At 38.0% G+C, this 19874-nt stretch overlaps 2 protein-coding genes across 3 annotated transcripts; both read right to left on the bottom strand.

Moving 5' to 3' along the window:
• Positions 1–2568: 2568 nt before the first annotated feature.
• sdcbp (syndecan binding protein (syntenin)) lies at positions 2569–11915 on the bottom strand. Its single transcript, XM_057336106.1, has 9 exons — positions 11708–11915; positions 11216–11305; positions 8351–8462; positions 8154–8260; positions 7352–7513; positions 6797–6972; positions 5083–5254; positions 4889–4980; positions 2569–4716 (listed from the first exon to the last, which is right to left on the bottom strand). Exons 2-9 carry the CDS (start codon positions 11264–11266, stop codon positions 4662–4664), a joined length of 927 nt encoding a protein of 308 aa, XP_057192089.1. The 5' UTR covers positions 11267–11305; positions 11708–11915; the 3' UTR covers positions 2569–4661.
• A 297-nt stretch (positions 11916–12212) lies between these two features.
• Positions 12213–18245, bottom strand: LOC130555678 (cytochrome P450 7A1). Of its 2 annotated transcripts, none has more exons than XM_057336085.1 (6): positions 18064–18243; positions 16419–16656; positions 15321–15913; positions 13697–13821; positions 13141–13319; positions 12213–12950 (listed from the first exon to the last, which is right to left on the bottom strand). In XM_057336085.1, the coding sequence occupies exons 1-6, from the start codon at positions 18141–18143 to the stop codon at positions 12645–12647; spliced, it is 1521 nt and encodes a 506-aa protein (XP_057192068.1). In that variant the 5' UTR covers positions 18144–18243; the 3' UTR covers positions 12213–12644. The 2 variants fall into 2 exon arrangements, with proteins under 2 accessions (XP_057192068.1, XP_057192077.1); XM_057336094.1 differs by having other exon boundaries at positions 12836–12950; positions 13104–13319; positions 18064–18245.
• Between the last annotated feature and the right edge of the window lie 1629 nt (positions 18246–19874).

The raw sequence follows: 19874 nt of genomic DNA, 5'->3' as shown, positions 1-19874 counted from the left end.
CGGAACCTATCTACAGTTGACAGACGTGGAAGTAGTCCAATACGAAACCGCCATACGAAAGCGTAAGGCGTCATGAAACCAATCAGCGATCAGTTCTCCTACTCCCGCCCACTTAGCGCAACTCTGGAATAGAACGTGGCAGTGATCACGCAGACGTGTCCTCGCGAGAGTTTCGTGTCTTAAAAAACATTTTAAAGTCAAAAATACTAACAATAATTGTAACTATATTAGAGTGTATAAGCAAGATTGAGTATTTAAAGGGATAGTTCATCTAAAATGTAAAATCTATTATCATTTACTGACTCTCAGGTAGTTTCAAGCCTGTATACATTTCTTTGTTCTGTTGAACACAAAGGAAGATATTTGGAAGAATGTTAGCAATTTTCAGTTCTGGGACATCATCCACTACCATAGTAGGAAAAAAATGTATTTTTTTGGTTCTGTTCAACACATAATGAGATATTTTGAAGAATTTAGGAAAACAAAGAGTTCTGGGGCACCTTTGATACCATTTCATTCTTCCTACTATGGTAGTCAATGATGTCCCGGAACTGAAAATTACTAGCATTCTTCCAAATATCTTTCTCTGTGTTCATCAGAACAAATTTATACAGGTATGAAATTACATAAGGTTGAGTAAATGATGACAGACGTTTCATTTTTTGGGTGAACTATGCCTTTAAATACTCAATACTATCTCCTCAAAACGTTGCTAAATAGCCTAAATAAAGTTTCCACATTCATTTTACTTTAGCATTTAAATTGAGAAAGTAAAGGTTAAAATCAAGAGAGATGTTTTCTTATTAAGGCAAATTACAATGTTCATAACACACCGGATGTGAAACTGAAGCCTCCATCCAAACATCTGTTACCTGAAATGACTAAACTAAACTTCACATTACATTCTGCAACAGCTCATTGGATAGATGTTTGACATTTGAATATAATTTCAGTTCTTCAGTCAGGTCATGTTCATATTTGTGTCAGGTTTATTCATCTTTAAATGATTATGATAAAAGATGTTTAAATGTCCCATGAACAAATGTCTATCTGAAATTGGGGTCATTAGCTGTAAAAACGATTTGTGCTATCTTGTAAAGTCAGTAAAGTTAACAAAAATATTCAAAAGAAATATTCAAGTTTGGTACACTTCTGGCAATTAATCAATGTAAAGTTGGACATTTAGCCTATAAACACAACTATCAGGAAGAGGTAGGCCTAACCGCCTCTACATGGTGTTTATGATTCTTTATTAATTCAGCCGTAAGAGTCAAAGGACCGGTTCAAAATGCCACCAAAAGTGACACAAATGTAAAGACAAAACTATTCCTCTCTATTTTACCTAGCTAACAGAGGAATATGATGTCATGTTTTTTATCAATAAACCGAAGAGAATACACCCCCAACAGCTCCAGATCATATTCTAGTGTGATGGTAGATGAAACAAACCTGTATAATCTAGCACTGGACACTGGATATTGATACAATGGTGTTGAGGATTCTATCATTAACAATTTAAATTAGGCTATTTAATTAGTCTATTAAAAAGTATTATTCGAATGCATTTAAACAACCCACAAACTGTATGGAATGCATACTGTATGTCTTTACACTGTTAGCTAATATTGCCTGCCCTTACAAAGGTACAAAAATCCTCTAAAAAGCTATTTTTCATACTAGAGAATCTCATTTCTCGAATCATCCCCAAGGGGGCGCTAAAGTCCCATTCTCTATAGACTGCTCGCCGGCTCCCACCTTTAACCCCTTCTCGACTGCTATAAAAACTGTTAAAATAAACATTCCTCCTCCTCAAAAATGTTTTATTCTGATAAGAAGTGATAAAGGCAAACTTGAGTAACATACACCAAATAATGATTGTTACCGGACAAAGAACATGTACCGAGAAAGTAACCCTGGGGGGTTTATTCGTCACCAGTGTTGGGTGTAACTAGTTGCTACGTGATTAGTTACTGTAATTTAATTACTTTTCCCTTGAAAAAGTAAAGTAAGGGATTACTCTATTTGTTCTGTAATTTAATTACAGTTACTTCTGATGTAATTAATATGTGTGTGCAATAGTGGAATTGACATAAAATTCAAAGTCTATCTTTAAAATCCGTGCTTTAATGTATAATTCTCACATTTGTAATACTTTGGTCAGTTAATAATACTACTTTATGTAGTTTTATATTATTTATTTGAATGAATTAAAAGAGCCGTTTCATGTCTATCCTTGAATCACTTAACTAATCAAGGTTGATATAGGATATAGAAAGTAATTAGTAATAAGTAATTAAATACTTTTTGGAGAGAGTAATTTGTACTGTAATCTAACTACACTATTGAATATGTAATTAGTAACTAGTAATTAATTACTTTTTCCAAGTAACTTGCCCAACACTGTTCGTCACTATTGAAAAGAAAGGTTGACTCAAGTAAATCGCAATGTCTGTGGTTTTCAAACTGGACTTCTTTGTCAAAACAACTACGCAAAGGATTGTGGGATGTCATAGGCATCGTTTATCATTTCGCTACTGATCATAAACAGTCACTGTGGTGTTTTTGGCCAAAGAAAGACAGAACAAGTGTGGTCAATTGTGTTTATTACTTCTACATCAGTCTCCTTAGTGTCTGTTGTGTCTCCACATACTTTTATCTCTTTTCTTTGGGTTTTCTTACACTAATTTTCCCTGCAGGATTGACCTGAGTGCAGGTTGCAACCACGCCACATAAAAAGAACATTAAAATCATCGCAATAATCACAATGTTTTATATTGGCAACAAAATGAGAGCAAAGTTAGCTCTAAATCACAGCACAAACAGATTCTGTTGATAGACACGAAGTTGTAAATAGGTCTAATAAACAATATTTCTTTAAGAGAAGAAACACCTGATATCAGATGAGCATATAACAGCAGTTTCACAACATTGTGCTGCTCATTTGTAAGCCAGCGAGTTACAGTAAATACAAACCGATTCTGAGGAAAGCAATCTATTGCAATGCTTACTATGTACAAAACAAACAAACAAAGAAACAAACACAAACAGAACTGATCTCTTAACTCTCCTGCATTTTCATGTACACAACTTTTTTCAGCGGTGCATAGATTTAAATGGCTTTCAAACTGTATTTGTACCTGCATTATTATCATTAAAATGGTGTCAGCAAGCTGTTATATATTTTAATATTTATTTTTGTGGGATGTTTTGAGAACTGAGAGGATTTCAAATGACCTTCAGGCGTTACATGTAGAGCTGGGTAGATTGCTTATGAATTGTAATCCGTTAATGATTATGAATTACACATAAAAATATATATTCCATTCTTTATCACTAACAAGAGCCTCGACATCTTTTTAAAGTGCAGTAAAGACAAAATGCTAACACTCATATAACTTGCTGTTTGTGTTTACTGATAGTAACAATGAAGTTCTCCCAAGAGTTTCCTTAAAAATGAAATGGTGTCTGTTAGGGGTGCGACAAGATCTCGTGCCACAAGATCTCGAGAGAAGATTTTTTTTGATGGAGTTTGACGGTGAAATTAGTATTAAAGATGCCCTGCCACTTTTAAATCATATTATAATTCATAAAACTAGACGTAAAATGACATTCATTAAAGCTGATTTTTTTGTGATTTTCAGTTGAATAAAATACTATTTTTCATATATTTCATCACTGAGGATTCCTTAAAAATACTGTAAAAATCTTGTCTTGTTCTTGTGAACACAATCTTGTGTCTCATCTCATCTCGAGGGGTACATTTCTTGTCACACCCCTTGTGTCTATACATTCAGCGGTCAAATGCTGAGTGCTGCTCCATTTTGCATCTCTGTGTGCGATTCCAAACCCTTTCCCTCTCAGAAAAAACTTGAAGAACCACAAACATATATAAATAGTAGATATGTTTATTATTTAAAAAATCTAAAAAGCTGAAATAAAAATGTAGGAGAATCACTAAACTGTAAACGACTTACTGGCATTCTGTGAATAATATGTAATCCATAAAAAAGTAACTGTAGTCTGATTACGAGTATTTTAAAATGTAGTTTACTCTAATTACGAGTACTTGATTTTTGGAATCAGATTACGTCATCCAGATTACATGTAATCCGTTACTACCCAGCTCTGCATGTTGTATTTAAAGATGAAGGAGAATATTTAAAGCAACAGTACACCCAAAAATAAAAATACTGTCATAATTAACTTAGTCATGTCTTTCCAAACCTTAGAGATGCTGTTGAGATCTGTGAACAACAAGGAAGATTGAAGTATCATAAAATGTATTTACTTTTACACATTTAACAGAACAGTCCCGGAAAACAATAATGCTGTTGTACCGTGTAACTTTTGAAGACTTAACATAGTATATGGGACACATGGACAGTTATAATTATTCTATTATGATATTCATATTTATAGCAAGAAAGTTTGTTTTTCATGGAATAAAGAAAGTCATAGGAGTTTGGAACTACATGAAGATTTTTTGGGTGAACTATTTCAAGGTAAAACTGAATGTTTTCTCGTGTCTGTCTGTTGATGGTCGCTCTCACACACATGCACAAAATCACACACAAACGCAAACATCCGCGGTGCAAACGCCTCCAAACCGAGCCCTCGTGCAACGAAGCCCCCTTTGCCGTACGGTAGCGATCGGAAGCACCTCACACCTCGGGGACAGCGTGATCCATTAGCGACTTCACAATACTGCTGGACATCCTGCGGCGACAGAGAGAATCGAGAGGAAACAAGAAAGTAAAGCGATGTCAGATGTTAAGGACACGTTTGCGAGGGGAAGTAAAGCACAAAGGAATGAGTCTTTTGGTAAAGCGGAATGAATAGAGGCCTGACTGGCACGGGCTTTTGTCCACCCGCCGTTTATTTTCCATACCTTTTCATCATGTGTTCAAAGATAACCACCGGCATCACCGTTACCGTGACGACACCCCCGCTGGAATTAAGGATGTCGGTGATTTGGGGGTCCTAATAAAAGACGAGAAACAAAAATAATGGTTTACAGCTCACAAGTCACCTGCTTGTGTTGCATTGAGCGCACAAGCGAAAGCACACAAATGGGGTTTTTACCTTCAGTCCAATGATGTTCTGACCGTTGATCTCACAGATCTGATGGTCGGTGAGGAGTCCGTTTCGTGCCGATGAGCTGTCCTTCACTATTGAAGTGATTCGGCTTTTTTTAAAGATGAATCCCAGTTGTCCGCTCATGTCCTTGTGAAGGGTGACGGTTCTCTCCAGTGGCCTGCAAACGGGGACGGAGTCTTTTAATGATGGTTTCTACTTTTATTATAAGACGCACAAGCATCGAACTACAACTTCGCCTGTTGTTTCTTTGTGAAATGTGTCAGATTTACATAATGTTTTGCAGCGTCTCTTTAGTTTTCTGATGTGCGCCAACTAGCTATAGGCCTAACCTTTAATTCTTTTGCACAACCTTACATGTTGTTTCCTTTTTTTAAAGCGGCGGCAGCATGCCATTTCATGCATTCTGACTTCTTTACACTGTTCAACGTGCTGGCTTCTAAATACTCTTCGAAGATACGACGTATGCAATACTACTGTGTAGGTACTCAGGATTTAACATGGTCAACTTGTCAAAAAACGAGTTGGACGTATGACGTAGTATTTCTGTGCCCGATTCACTCCGCCAGGGTTCGTACAGGTTTCGGAAAGTTTTTTTCAAACATGGATTCCCGTCTCGTTTCTTAGTCCCTTATTGGACAATTCTCCTGGAAAAGCACGCCCATGCGTCATCCAGCGAGCGTGAGAAAGAACACGCCCATCAATGCCGCTTCACCCGGCTGATGGAAGTTTAGCTGTGTTTGTTTGTTCACTGCATTTCAGTGATGAATGTTATATAAACGGTGGATATAACGCTGGATTTGGAGATGGTTTGAAACTGATAGATGGCGCGGTCGCAGCGCTAAAAGATGTCGGACATGAACCGCACCCGGTAAGTCAAACTAAGTTATATGACTGTGTTTTGTTGGTAATCGGCGTGTACGTGCATAATGTAAACAACACAAACTTTATAGTGAATCAATGCAATGATGTATTGTGTGCTCGTGCTGTAGTTCCGTCCCCCTGCACGCCTTCAGGCGCTCGTCTTTTTCCGGAAATAATCGTACAGCTGTATATGTCTTTTATAAATTTGAACAAACTAAATATTCTTCATAAATAAGGTTTCATAAAATAAAGTAAATAAAGTGATATTTAGGCTATGTAATGTGGTCAGCAGTTATAAATCATGGTATTTTATAACGGCTTAAATGACTTTCTGTCGAAAAAAAATGTCGAAAAATTCTTGAATCAAGATGCATTTTCTTGATGAGCAAACTGACCTAAGAAAATAAGTCTCGTTTTTAGTCAAAAAATATGAAATTTCAGTTAATTTGTGTTTAAAACAAGCAAAAAAATTGAACAATGGGGAAAGAAAAATAATCTTGAATTAAGGTTTACCTTTTTCTTAGTCACTCAATTCAAGATTATTTTTTGCAGGGAACTCGGCTCAACCAATCAGAATCAAGGACCAGAACTGACCTTTTTATAATACTCTATAGGTACTCAAGATGAATATGAGATTGGCAGAAACTGCGTGTGTCACCTCATCTTTAAGGACGACCATTTTAGCATTTCAAGCATTGCAACACAACGTTTTTAAAACTGGACAGCACACGCTCCTGTGTCTGATCCGTTCATCAATAATTCAGTCTGAAGCATCTGATCCTCATGAATAAAACAGCAGCACAGCTGCAGTCATGCTCCATACATGTTGTGTTTGTACCTGTCTCGCACGGCCAGCGTGATGCGCTCTGCGTTGGCGCTCTTCAGGACCTTGTGCGCTTGATCGCTGCTCCAGCCGGCGCACGATTCGCCGTTGATCTGCAGAATCTGATCTCCGAACCGCAATCCACCCAGCGCTGCGGCGGTGTTCGCCTGCACCAGCTGCACAAACACACCCTGAAGCGCAAACACACACAATGGCAACGGTCAGGTTACTGCAAGAGTTTACAGGTGAATGTTTCTGATGAAAACCACAATTACCTAGAACATATGATACATATATAGATTCATTGTTTACAAGCATGTATAACAACGTTCACATTTCTGTATAGACGGTTTCAGCGGCAACAACATAAACAAATGTTCTGTGGCTCAAACTTAACTTTTGGAAGATCTCCGCAAAGAACTGTTGAGTAGTTTTAAATTAATTCAATACAATACACAATAAAATATTAATATAAATTAAACAGACCGGATGTTAACTTCGGGCCAGTCGAGTGTTTCCGATGAAACCGTTGTTTCTGGCTTAATGTTTTAAAGAACAGTAAAGTCATACATTGTCAATGGCTTTGAGACGGAGACCAATCTTCCCATCCATGTCTTTGCAAAGCACCACCTCCCGTACACCCTGTCGAATCTCAGCCCTCTTCACTCCCATGTCACTCCCTGTTATTGGTGCTGCCGCCCAGCTCGCGCCGGACGCCCGGACACTGAGAGTCTGAAACAAAAGCATGGACATGCACATTACTAGGCTGCATAACGATTAATCGCGACTAATCGTTTGCAGAATAAAAGTTTTTGTTTACATAATATATGTTGGTGTACTGTGTGTGATAATTATGTATTTATAAATACACACACATGGATGCATGATTTTAAGAAAAAATATATTTAATATTTATATATAATATATATATATATATATAAATATAAAACATATCAAAAGTTACATATTTCTTAATTATATACAGTACATGCATGTACGTGTATTTATATATACATAATTATCATACGCAGTACACCAACATATATTATGTAAACAAAAACGTTTATTCTGCAAACGATTAGTCGCGATTAATCGTTACTAACACTGTTTAAAATATTTTGGCAAAGGCCCAGTACCTTATATGGTAACATCACAATGTAGGCTTAGGCTACTGGTTACACTGGTTTCATTCATGTTACACTTTTTAACATAAATAACCGAACTTGACTATACCGGGTGAATGAAATGAATCAGCAAAAGTATTTCTTTACAGATCCGTTTACTATGTATTTCCTGGTAAGAATTTTGGGTGAGATCTACTGTACAGTATCCTACTTTGATGTACAAATGTACAATCCAACAACGTACTCACCCCTCTGCTCTGGTCGGGGACTGAAGATGAAAAAGTCTGTAGAGCATCTGCACTGAGGTTTAAACCCATAAACTCATTCAGCTCCGGGTACAACCTGCCTGACGTGCCTAAACACACAAGCACACGCTGACCATGCAGAATGATATAAACCTCTTATCTGCTGTGGACATATGTAGTCACGTATGACTGATTCATACCCGTCTCTTCAGTCTTTGACTCATAGTAACTGATGCTCAGCTCATGCTGGGTTCTGGATGATTCTGGAAGAGGTAAAGCTTTCGACGGGCTGGCGGTGGGTGTGTTGTGAGCCTACGGGAAGAAAACACACATTCACGGGATCATTTGAGAATAATATTAACACATACTAACAGGAAGCGGAAGTGGCCGTTGTTGCCTAGACAACATTGTGGCCAATAAAATATTTATTCGTTCATTATTTCATATGTAATGTTTACTGTATACTTACATTTGTTAATTAAACTAACTAAACTACGCCTACTCGTGGTGAGTGTGTGCATCACTCTGCACTTCGAGTTTATACCGGAAGTAGTCGACCATCCGGGAATCTTTGGAATACTATTTTCAACATACTACGATTTGGGACATACTACTTTCGAATACTATTAGGGCGGATTGTATGCGTATTGGAACGCAGGGCGTTTCATCGGACGCGCGCGCGGCTGACCTCCAGTTAATTTCCGGTTTGTGTTTGGCTAGTGTCTAATTATATAACTATTTATATATTTTTTAAATTTATGTTAATATTAATTTACATTATTATTTTACTGTATAACAACTGCATTGAATAAACATTTGTTGAATGTTGTTGTATGTTCATTTTATTAAATAAACAATTTGTTGAAGGGGTCCTTTAGTTCGGTCGCATTTAAAGAAACAGTATGGTACACTGACATCTAGCGGTTGAGCTTGGTATCGCAGTCTAAATTCAAAACCATAAAATATGGACGTAGTGTCCGTGGTCACCCGTAGGTTTGTGAAGAGTATAAATGAAGCCTAAAGTAGGCGGAGCCGGTCGTCGCCATCTTGGCATCGCGCGTCACTCCCGGATAATCGAGAATGGGCAAATAGGCAGGACGTGGGTGGAGCTGATGTGCCTGGCTGCTGAAACAAACCACGCCAGCCAAGCTCGATTTATTGGCGGTTGACATTTATACGTTTACAGCTTACTCTTGAGGTAAATTACCTGAAACTACACAAAAAATGTGCATGTGACAGCTAAATGTACACCTGTCACTCAAGTGGCCACGCCCTTAATTATGCAGGATTTTAAGGCTTAATATAATCTAAACGGATGAGTTATAAAAATATTCACCCCCCTCACAGTTGTCATGAAGGGCAAAATTACCTATATAGACCAAAATACTTTTTGTACCAGGCTGTAAACATGTTTTTTTAGCTGTAAAGTTGGCCATTTTAACATGGGGCTCAATGAGATTCTGCTCTGTTTTGGAGCCCGCCTCTAGCGGCCAGTTGATGAATTGCAGTTTTAGTCACTTCCTGTTGGTTTCACGAGAGAGACCGGAAGATCGCCCCTTGGTCAAAACATTGGAGAGACAAGTTTAGCCAAGTAACGGTTCTTCTGTATATTAGAAATGAACGATAAGGGAGCGTTTGGTATATTGCATAGAAGTTCCGTTTTATGCCCTGAACTTCTGGAACACTGAATGCAGAACACTTACAGTGTCTGTCTGCAAATGCATTAAATGCATAACCAAATAGGTATAGAATATTATATGATTTTCCAAATGCATTCCAAATCTGTTAGTATAAAATAAAATGCTAAAATAATCTAAAATCGTCACCATGATAATTAAAGAGTGTGAAGCTGACGTCATGCCCTATGTTGCATGTTGCGCTCTTGGGAGGATCATACTCCACTGCTATTATTGTTTTGATATGTACCGTTACTTTATTATACTTATTATACTTTATTATTTTAGAATAAAGCTAACTTAAGACACCAATCTAAATTGTTCGGTAATCAATTTAGTACTATTTTGACAATACTGTGTTTAGTGTACGACATGCATGAGGACCACATGAACTTGAGGGTGTTGGCCTGTTTTGTTTGAATAACATGGTAGTTAAACTGACTAGGATGTTTATATGTAGCCTACAAAGCATCCTAATGCCCCGTTCATTTCTAATATACATTTGATTAATAATGTTGCATCAAATATATTAATATTGTTACCTGAGAACGTGGTGGATCCATCTCGCTTCGTTGAATACGTCGAGTCACTTTCAACCAATAAGATGCCATGTAAGAGGTCGCGTTTTCATTGGCCCGCTGTGGAAGCCTATCCCTGATTGGTTGACTACTTTTGACATCCTATAATGCCTGGAACGCACAGGAGGACCTCTCGAGAGCAAGAGTACCAAAGGATTCGTGGATGCACGGCACGCATTTTGAGTGCGCACACGCTCACTGAGCGAGAGGAGAGAAAATTCATAAGAGAGCAGCGTATAATTGAAAGCGCGCGTCCAGTTTTGTGCACGAGCAAAGGAAATCGGCGTGCGAGCGGAGAGATTCGCGCGCTCGTATTACAAGAATGCGCTCTCGCCTTGTAATAATGCGCTCGCGACATTTGTCATCAAAATAACGCCATATTCTTCTAGGTTTCTTTTGATTGTATCGGAAGTTCGGTTGGGGTCACGAATGTGCGCATGCGCAGTAACGTTTACGTTGTTAAGTTGAAACCGTCTATAAGACATGCGCAGAAGGTCATTTCGACAGAATGTTTACGCTTGTTTTTTATTAAGAGCTTGAAAGCATAATTATACAGTTCAAATAAATGTATTTCTTTCACGATTTTCCATTGTTGCAAAGCAGGTTTACAGTAAGCTAAATACATTTTAGAGTCAACAAACAACAACAAAGGCATGCACAGAAAATAATAAATAGTGAAATATATAGCATGCAGGTTCTTTCAATAATAAATGAACCTTCCTGTAAAGCTGCTTTGAAAAAAATCTGCAGCCTAAAGATAGATTCAAATCAAACTGTTTTTATGTCAGGGAAAACCACATGTGTGACCAACCTGGATGAACTTATCCACCTTCATGTCTTCTAGAGAGGGATACAGTGACATGATGTTTATGATCCTGTTTCACACACAGCAGAAACACAACTGAAACGGAGAAAAAAAACACAATTCACTTAATACATACACACAACAAACAAATTACTGAACAAATGCATTTTTTGTTAAGTATTTGCATTACTGCAGATGCGTTTGCATCATTAGGTGGGCCACAGATCCCTCACCATTGCATCACATCAAAACATTTTAACGAACACTCAACAGATTCTTTATATAGGGCCTAAGTGTATAATAACAAATATATTTAATGAACAAACGTAATAGGTTGTTGACGCAAGGTTGCGCTTGTAATGCACACAGACATGAATGAGCGTTAACTGAGCACAATAAGCGATTAAAAAGCCTAAATAAAAAATGACCTTTTTATGGATCGCATCGATGACAATGCGTTTTCTGACGCTTGGAGAGGACGGGATGACGCGCACTCACCTTGACGCATCAACAGAGCATCAAACGACTGTGAACGCTCTTCTGTCGCGTTTAATTCCGCGACGAACAGATGACTTTCTTGATTTCAGAGGTTTCTGTAATAATGACTGTGGTTAGTCTGGATCTGATCTCAACTGCGAGTCTCATCTGATGCGGCTGCGCGAGCGCGCTCCCGTGTGACTAGAACCGCCGTGCGCGCGCGCGCGATATGCAGAATTACAATGAAAGATCTGAACAGCTATTCCTTCATGCAGGATTAAAATGACAAAGTAAAAAAAAAGAATTTACGATTGTTTATTTGGTGAGGTTTCATTTCCATATTAATTAAAAATTCCTATTTATATAAATATAAAAAGTTGTGTGTTTGTGTGTGTAAAAAACCTTATAGGAAAATAAATAAAGCATAAAGTTTGGGCATGTGACATCCAGATTGGCTTTCACTTATTTAAAAAGGCCAAAAACATAATAATAACAAACAATACAAAAAAACAGCACAGTAGAAATGTAAGATTTGTCCACTTTTATAATTCATGTGTCAATGCATAATGCAGCCATGCTGTCCAAAAATGTCCACATTTTTGGCTTTTACAACATGGCAAATCTTTATGAATAGGCAAAAGTAACTCCTGATGCAAAGAAACAAATACATGATATGCAAAGAAATACAGAAAGGCAAAAATAAACTTTTTCAAAACATCAGCCATCAATGAATGAAATGTTGTGGTAATAATTCACCTGTCTGACTTCACTTTAAATGTGTTTTTTGCACGTTCTCTTGATCGAACAAGAAAATGTATTTTATACCAAATGTAACAGCATTGATTGATATATATATATATATATTATAATTGACTTTTTGCATAGACAATAAATGGTTTTATTCTAAGAAGACTGCCGTTTCCTGTCATCATCAGCCAAGATCTTTAGGTGTCTCTTCTCAACCAGCAGTCTCAGTTCTTCTTCTGTATTTGAGTAGAACGTCTCGCGGGGGTGGCAGGATACCCAGACCTGCACGGGTACCATCTGGAACCAGGTCGGTATTGATGTCATCCAGTTCCAGATCATAGAACCACAGAACCAATGTGAGGAATTCTTTAATCTCATTTACTGCGAAGAATCGGCCAGGACACTCGCTGACGCCAGACCCGAACGGAACCAGGAAATGCTTGAGTCGCCGTCCGTTTTTGAAGAAATTACTTTTCCTTTCCCCTCGCTCATCCAGAAAACGGTTGTATTTGAACTCCTGTCAACCAAAGACAAATACACAAACTAAACATACAAACCCTGATGTCGGTTAGTCATGTGAGGTTTAGTTAAACATGCAATGCCAAGGCTGGTGTACAGTATGTGTGCTTTTTAAAAACACCCAATGAGTATTGAATCAGAAGTGAAGTACACAGTGTTTCCGTAGAATGGGAGTAGTGGTCTTATACTGTTGGGTCGGGGTAGATGTCTGGGTCCAGGTGTATGAGTTGGGGGTACAGAGCGATGAAATCTCCTTTCCTTATGGCTACGGTCTCACCCGAATCCAAAGTTAAAGTGAAGTTATCTTTGGCCACACGGATCATTATGGACGCGCTGGACAGCCGAAGGGCTTCTTCAATAATACTTTCTGAAAGAAAATGACATTATTATTTCAATTGAATATGATATTTGATTGTTTAAAGTTTAACTAGATGTATAAATCCTATTGCCAAAGTACATTTTAAAACATTGATTTTATCCAGCATGTTATCAGAAACACAATAAGTTCAACAATTAGTCAGTGTTTTGTTTGTGTATGATTTTATATACAGTTTGCGTTCTGTATATGTTTAGTGTCTATTATCTCTGCCTATTGATCTATTGGTTGTTTCATGCATTTGACAATGTTTTTACAATGTACGTTTTGATGCATACAGATCTTAAAATTCAACTCTGAAGAATTAAGAACAGGCAAGGTTCCAAAGCAGGTTTTAATAAATGAACGTCACTGAATCACAGACATACCGAGTACAGTCATAGAATCCAGCTGCTCTCTGGAGAGACTGACGGGTCGGTCCGGATCATTTAATGCTTGACCCGACAGAACTCTGTGGACCTCTGAGCGAGCCGCAGCGAGAGCCTCAGCCGATCTGAAACAAACACAATGAAATCAAGAGCCATTCACAGGGTCAAGAGCAGATAGACACAACATCTGACAACAACTCAGAGAGAGTCAGAGGGACAAATATAAACACAAAATCACACACAGACAACACACACACATGTAAACATGCACAATCACACACACACACACACCAATACACACACACACACACACGCACGCACAGCACGCACACGCGCGCACGCGCACACACACACACACACACACACACACACACACACACACACACACACACACACACACACACACGTATGGGGACATTTCACAGACTTCCATTGATTTTATATCAGGTTAATGATATATTCTATCCCCTACCCCAACACCAAACCTAATAATCACACAAACCTTTCTGCATTTTTTTATTTTAAATACTGTAAATATCATTCTGAATGATTTACAAGCTGTTTACCTAAAAATGCCCCCACAAGGTCAAAATCTACTGGTATTACTATCTTTGTGGGGACATTAGGTCCCCACACAGTGATGAGTACCAATACACACACACACTACATTTAAAGTGTACATACACACAATGCACACACACACACACACACACATACATACATTTAAACACAAACACATAATCACACGCAAACACACAAAGCCAAATACATATACACAAATGCACTTAAACAAACATAGTCACAGGCAAACACACACAGAAGCACACACGAACAAACACACACACGCGTGCGTGCACGCACACACACACAAACAAACATTTAAACATACACACACGCGCACACGCACAAACAAACATACACACATCATCACACACAAACACACTTCGACAAACAAACACACAGTACACACAAACAAACACACACAGTACATTTACATTTCACATACAGTATCATTCTAGAGTTTAATAGTCTGACATTTTCTTAATGATTTAAGGGGTCATATGGCGCGAATCCGTGTTTTTCTGTGTCTCTGGTGTGTTATAAGTTGCCCATGCGTGTATTAGACACGTGAAATTGCAGAAATGAAAGTGTGGGAACAAAAGATGCATTCTATCTAAAAGCGAATGCTCACCCAGACCTGCCTGAAACGCCTCGTGTAGCCACACCCCCACAAATCTACGTCAGTTGGTGGTCTGATTTGACTAAAACCGCCCAAATGTATACGCAAGTAAGGTGGGCGTACCTGTCAGTACAGTTGAAGAGGAACCTGATGTTCCAAATATGGTAAGAGGCGTTACATTTCCCTCACACGCTTGCAGTATTCGACCAATCACTACGCACTGGTGAACTGGCCAATCATAGCACACCTCGCTTTTCAGAGCCATGAGCTTTGTAGAAAATCTGCGCGTTTCATAGAGGAGATACAAACATTCACGGTGTGTTGAAAATACAGCGTTTTTTAACCTTAAACCGTGTAGACATATTGCTTTACATCTAAAACAAACCATAATATTCGTTTAAGCTGTGTCATATGACCCCTTTAAATCATGATGTGCTAATTCACCTTAGTGTGTAGTACAGGCTCCAGAAGGCCGCCGGCAGTGTATTAGCCTGTGACGCCCACAGCATGCACACGTGTGTGCGTGCTTTACCAGTCTCGTCCAAATGCATGCGGTCAAACGCGTCCATCCTCCGCTGAATCAGATCCGAGATGCAGTTCCTGCGGTGAAGCTCATCATGCAGAAGTTCCTCTGCTAAAGCTTCTCTGGCCCGCCACGCCGGCATGCACAGCCCGATGGGAACCCCCGCGGCCAGCGCAGGGAACGCCCGATCAAACACTAGAAAATCCTGAGCTGCTTTCTGCATGCACGTTTTTCCGCATTTCACGCCATCAGACCGAAGGAGCCCAGCATCCCTTCCGAACAGAGTGAGAAAGCCCGCCTCAAACATGATGCGGTTGGTGAAGTTCTGCAGACCCTCCTCCACCCAGCCGTGCTCACGCGACAGGCCTCGTCCCAAAACCGCCTGCAGATTACCCAGCATGCTCTGCGCCAGCTCCTGCAGGGGTGGACCCTGAAGCGTTTGTCTGAAGATTGAATGAACTTCTCTGTAACTCCCACTGAAAACTGGAGAGGTGAAGTCAGCGTGGCCAAAGACCTGCCATCGAGAGAGACAGAGAGTATGAAGTGTACTATTAAGCAGTGACTGAAACTATGAAACAAATGCAAATTTGTATATTTTTGCCACTCTTTTGCCTGAAATGAGAAACATTTGGGGCATTTTTGTGAGATCATTCAACAGTATTAAAGAATGTACTGAGAACTGACTTTGCTGGAAACTTTCCGCTGCTTTCCTGGTCAAGGACAACTGTTTATTCAAAAAAAATCATTTCAGTATACATATTTGCAGCTGTTCTTTTGTCTACGAAAGTCATTTCAAAGACACACGCCTTTATGAACCATGAAGCATGTCCAGACATTTGACTTGAGCAATACTAGGTTACATGTCTTTTTATTGTGCCCCCAACGAAAACTTCCGTGAGTTTCTCAATAATTCCCAACAAGTAAGTGCTTGTTAAAACACATGCATGTGTGCAAAGGGAATCAATAGATTAGCAGACATTTGGGTTAAAGTATACAGAGATAATCATTAAATAACTTACCCGCTGTGAGAACCCCATAGCAAACTTCTGGAAGTCCAGATTTTTACTCTGCCGCACCACCAGAGAGAATGAGAAAGGGTCTGTGATGAAAGTGAAATACTTTCTGACAATCTTACACGTGAAGACATCGCCGTATTTCTTCCGAGTGTCTCTTATTAAGCCCAAAGGGTCTCTGGCGTAATCCAGAGTGACACCGATGAAGGGCAGACCGCTCACTAATGGAGGCTCTCCTGTCCTCCTGAAAACACAAACACACGGTATGATTACTACTTTTTATATTTTTTTAACATTATTATTATTTTGTCCAAGTATTTGAGGAGCTGCAGCATAGTGTCAACAGCTCAATGTTCACCGTAAACTTAAACTTTCATTAAAAGAAAAAGTACACTTCAGGAACAGGCGGTCTATTAAGCACAGTTTGATTAAAACTAGGGCTGTCAAACGATTAATCGCGATTAATCGCATCCAGAATAAAAGTTTGGGTTTACATAATGTATGTCTGTGTACTGTGCATTTTAATTTTGTATTTATAAAAACAGACAGATTTATTTAAGAAAAAATAAAATGTTAATATTAATAAACATTTACATATAATTTAAATTATTGGAAAATATAAATGAATACATTTAAACATTTTCTAAATATATACACGTTTGTGTACATGTATGTGTTTATAAATACTAAATTAATATGCACAGTACACAGACATACATTATGTAAACACAGACTTTTATTCTGGATGCGATTAATCGTGAATAATCGTTTGACAGCCCTAATTAAAACACTTCTCAATACAAAAATGTAAACAAACAATATGAACTGCCTCGAACAATAAGAAAGAGCAATAACGAGCTACTAAAAACAAAACACGGCGCAATCATTTGACAAAAGTAGACCTGTTAAACATTTTCACAACATACTGTATATTTTGATATGAAAGGATCTACATTTAGATTTGAATTAAATATTGTTTTATACAGATTTGTTGAAAGTATATGTGCAACGAGGAAGTATTCCCTTTAATCCCATTACACCCAAAACTGGATTACTGAAATCTGAAAAATGTTCTTGTTTTGATTATTATGATGTATTTTGTACTCCTGTCCTAATTTTAAAGAGCTTTGGGTTAGCAACGCACCTCATGAACTTGAGTGTACTGTAAGCCACTTCGGATAGAGGAAATGTAAACACTGAGGGTTGTAGGGTGGAGAGAGGATCCAGTGGACAATGAGTTACACAGATGAGTTGCACACTGTGCCAGTTCTGTTGTTCTGAAACAGCTGGAGCCCAAAGAAACGCGTTTGAACTCAAAACGCATGCGTAAACATCCCCTGACTGCATTTGTATTACTCTTTGAAAAACGACTCAACAAAATAGACTATTCAATGCACATTAGTTATTGCATTATTTCAACGGTGTATTTTAACATTATTAATCACTAAATAAAACTCTTCTTGAGGAAAAATATGTCTTATCTCTTATGCGTAATAGAAGCGCGCAACTCCGCACCAATTCGCTTTATAAAGACTTAACACAGCCAAACGTGTACATCCTATTCAGTAACACTAATAACATTAAGAGTCAATTAACATTTAGATCATGTACACACATCGAGAGAAGTTTCGCTTGTGAAAGTGAATCTCACCTTTTCCGCCAGTCTCCACATATCCACACTATAAAGAGAGACAGCACGACAGAAATAATCACGATGAGAAACGAAGCCATGTCGGGTTTATCTGTCCCTTCAGCTCTCTTCTTTACATGTTTTGCGCTGCTCCCGGACCTCGCGTTGTCTTTAGACGCGCCCCCGCGACGCTTGACGCAACCAACGCGACCCAATGAACGCACGCGATTATAATGTAACAACTTCCTCTGGGCTTCTTTTTCTTACTACATACAAGAGCTACAGTTTAACAGAAAAGTCTTTCTAAATATAAGACGTGTCTAAAGCTATTAAATAAAATAAATAAAAGTATATAGAGGGCATACAGCAGAGGTCTTCAACTACTTTTCTTTGAGGGCCAGATTCCAAAAGTATAAAACCGTGGTAAAGTTAGTTTGATGTTGGACATTCATTAGACATTCGGTTTCATACCAATTAAGCTCTTTGCGCCTGTTATGTTTTGAGGCCAAACTAACTGGGATAGACATAAATATATGCCCTTTACGTTGCAGAAGGCTTAATTTCTAGAAAAAAAACGATATATAAATTAACCATGAAAATTGATTAAACAATTTAACTACGTGACATTCATCTATAAAACCAGTACTAAAATGTTCAGAAAAACATGCCTGGTATTGCACAAGGCTCCGTTTTTTGGAATTAGAATTTTATGTATTTTATAATAATTGTACAGCTTTTAATGTATGTAATTACATAAATCCATTAAACGACAACAGCATTTGAGATAAAGGTATCAAACCAACAGTAACATATTCAGAGCATTATTCCCTATGATGCACAAGGCTTGTTTTTCTGATTATTAATCAGATTTTTTTATATACGGTATACTGATTCCTTATTTTTGATATGTTTAACACACTGTACCTATTTAAATTCATTAAACTCTGACACCGTTACAGATAAAGGTATCAAACCAACTGTAACATATTCAGAGCATTATTCCCTATTGTTAACTAGCCCTGGCATACAGCCTAAGCAATAACATATGTTGCTAGAAAAGTGTTTCAAAACATTTCATAAAAGTTAGTTTGTTAGGTTTTATAACATAACCGAAACCCTCCAATAAAATACACAATACAAAACAATACCCGAATGGTTTACAAATACCATTATAAAGCATGAGCTGGTTACCATTAAAACCATTACAAAATGCACTTATATTGTGTGTTTTAGGTCTTATTCCAGTAGGATTTAAAGGGATAGTTTGCCCCAAAATTAAAATTCTGTCATCATTTACTCACCCTCGGTTAGTTTCAAGCCTGTATACATTTCTTTGTTCTGTTGAACACAAAGAAAGATATTTTGAAGAATGTTAGCAATTTTCAGTTCTGGGACATCGTCCACTACCATAGTAAGAATTTTTTTTTTAGATGCTTGTGTACAAAATGAGATATTTTGAAGAATTTAGGAAAACAAACAGTTCTGGAGCACCTTTGACTACTATGGTAGTCAATGATGTCCCGGAACTGAAAATGACCAATCTTCTTCCAAATATCTTTCTCTGTGTTCATCGGAACAAAGTAATTTATACAGGTATGAAATTACACGAGGGTGAGTAAATGATGACAGAATTTTCATTTTTGGGTGAACTATCCCTTTAATGGTTTTCTATTATTTGGCGTTTTGCCAAAGGAACCCAACACAATACCAGTATAGACAAAGACCATTAGTTTCATAAACGAATACAATTCCTATTATAACCATTAAAACCAACAGAATGTGTGATCTGTGATGGTTTCTTGTGTAGTTCAATAACAAAGTGATATTCTTGT

The sequence above is a fragment of the Triplophysa rosa genome, linkage group LG1 (assembly GCF_024868665.1).
Source record: "Triplophysa rosa linkage group LG1, Trosa_1v2, whole genome shotgun sequence".
NCBI lineage: Eukaryota > Metazoa > Chordata > Actinopteri > Cypriniformes > Nemacheilidae > Triplophysa > Triplophysa rosa.
Note: the sequence above shows the minus strand (reverse complement) of the source record. Positions and strands in the feature narration are given on the sequence as shown.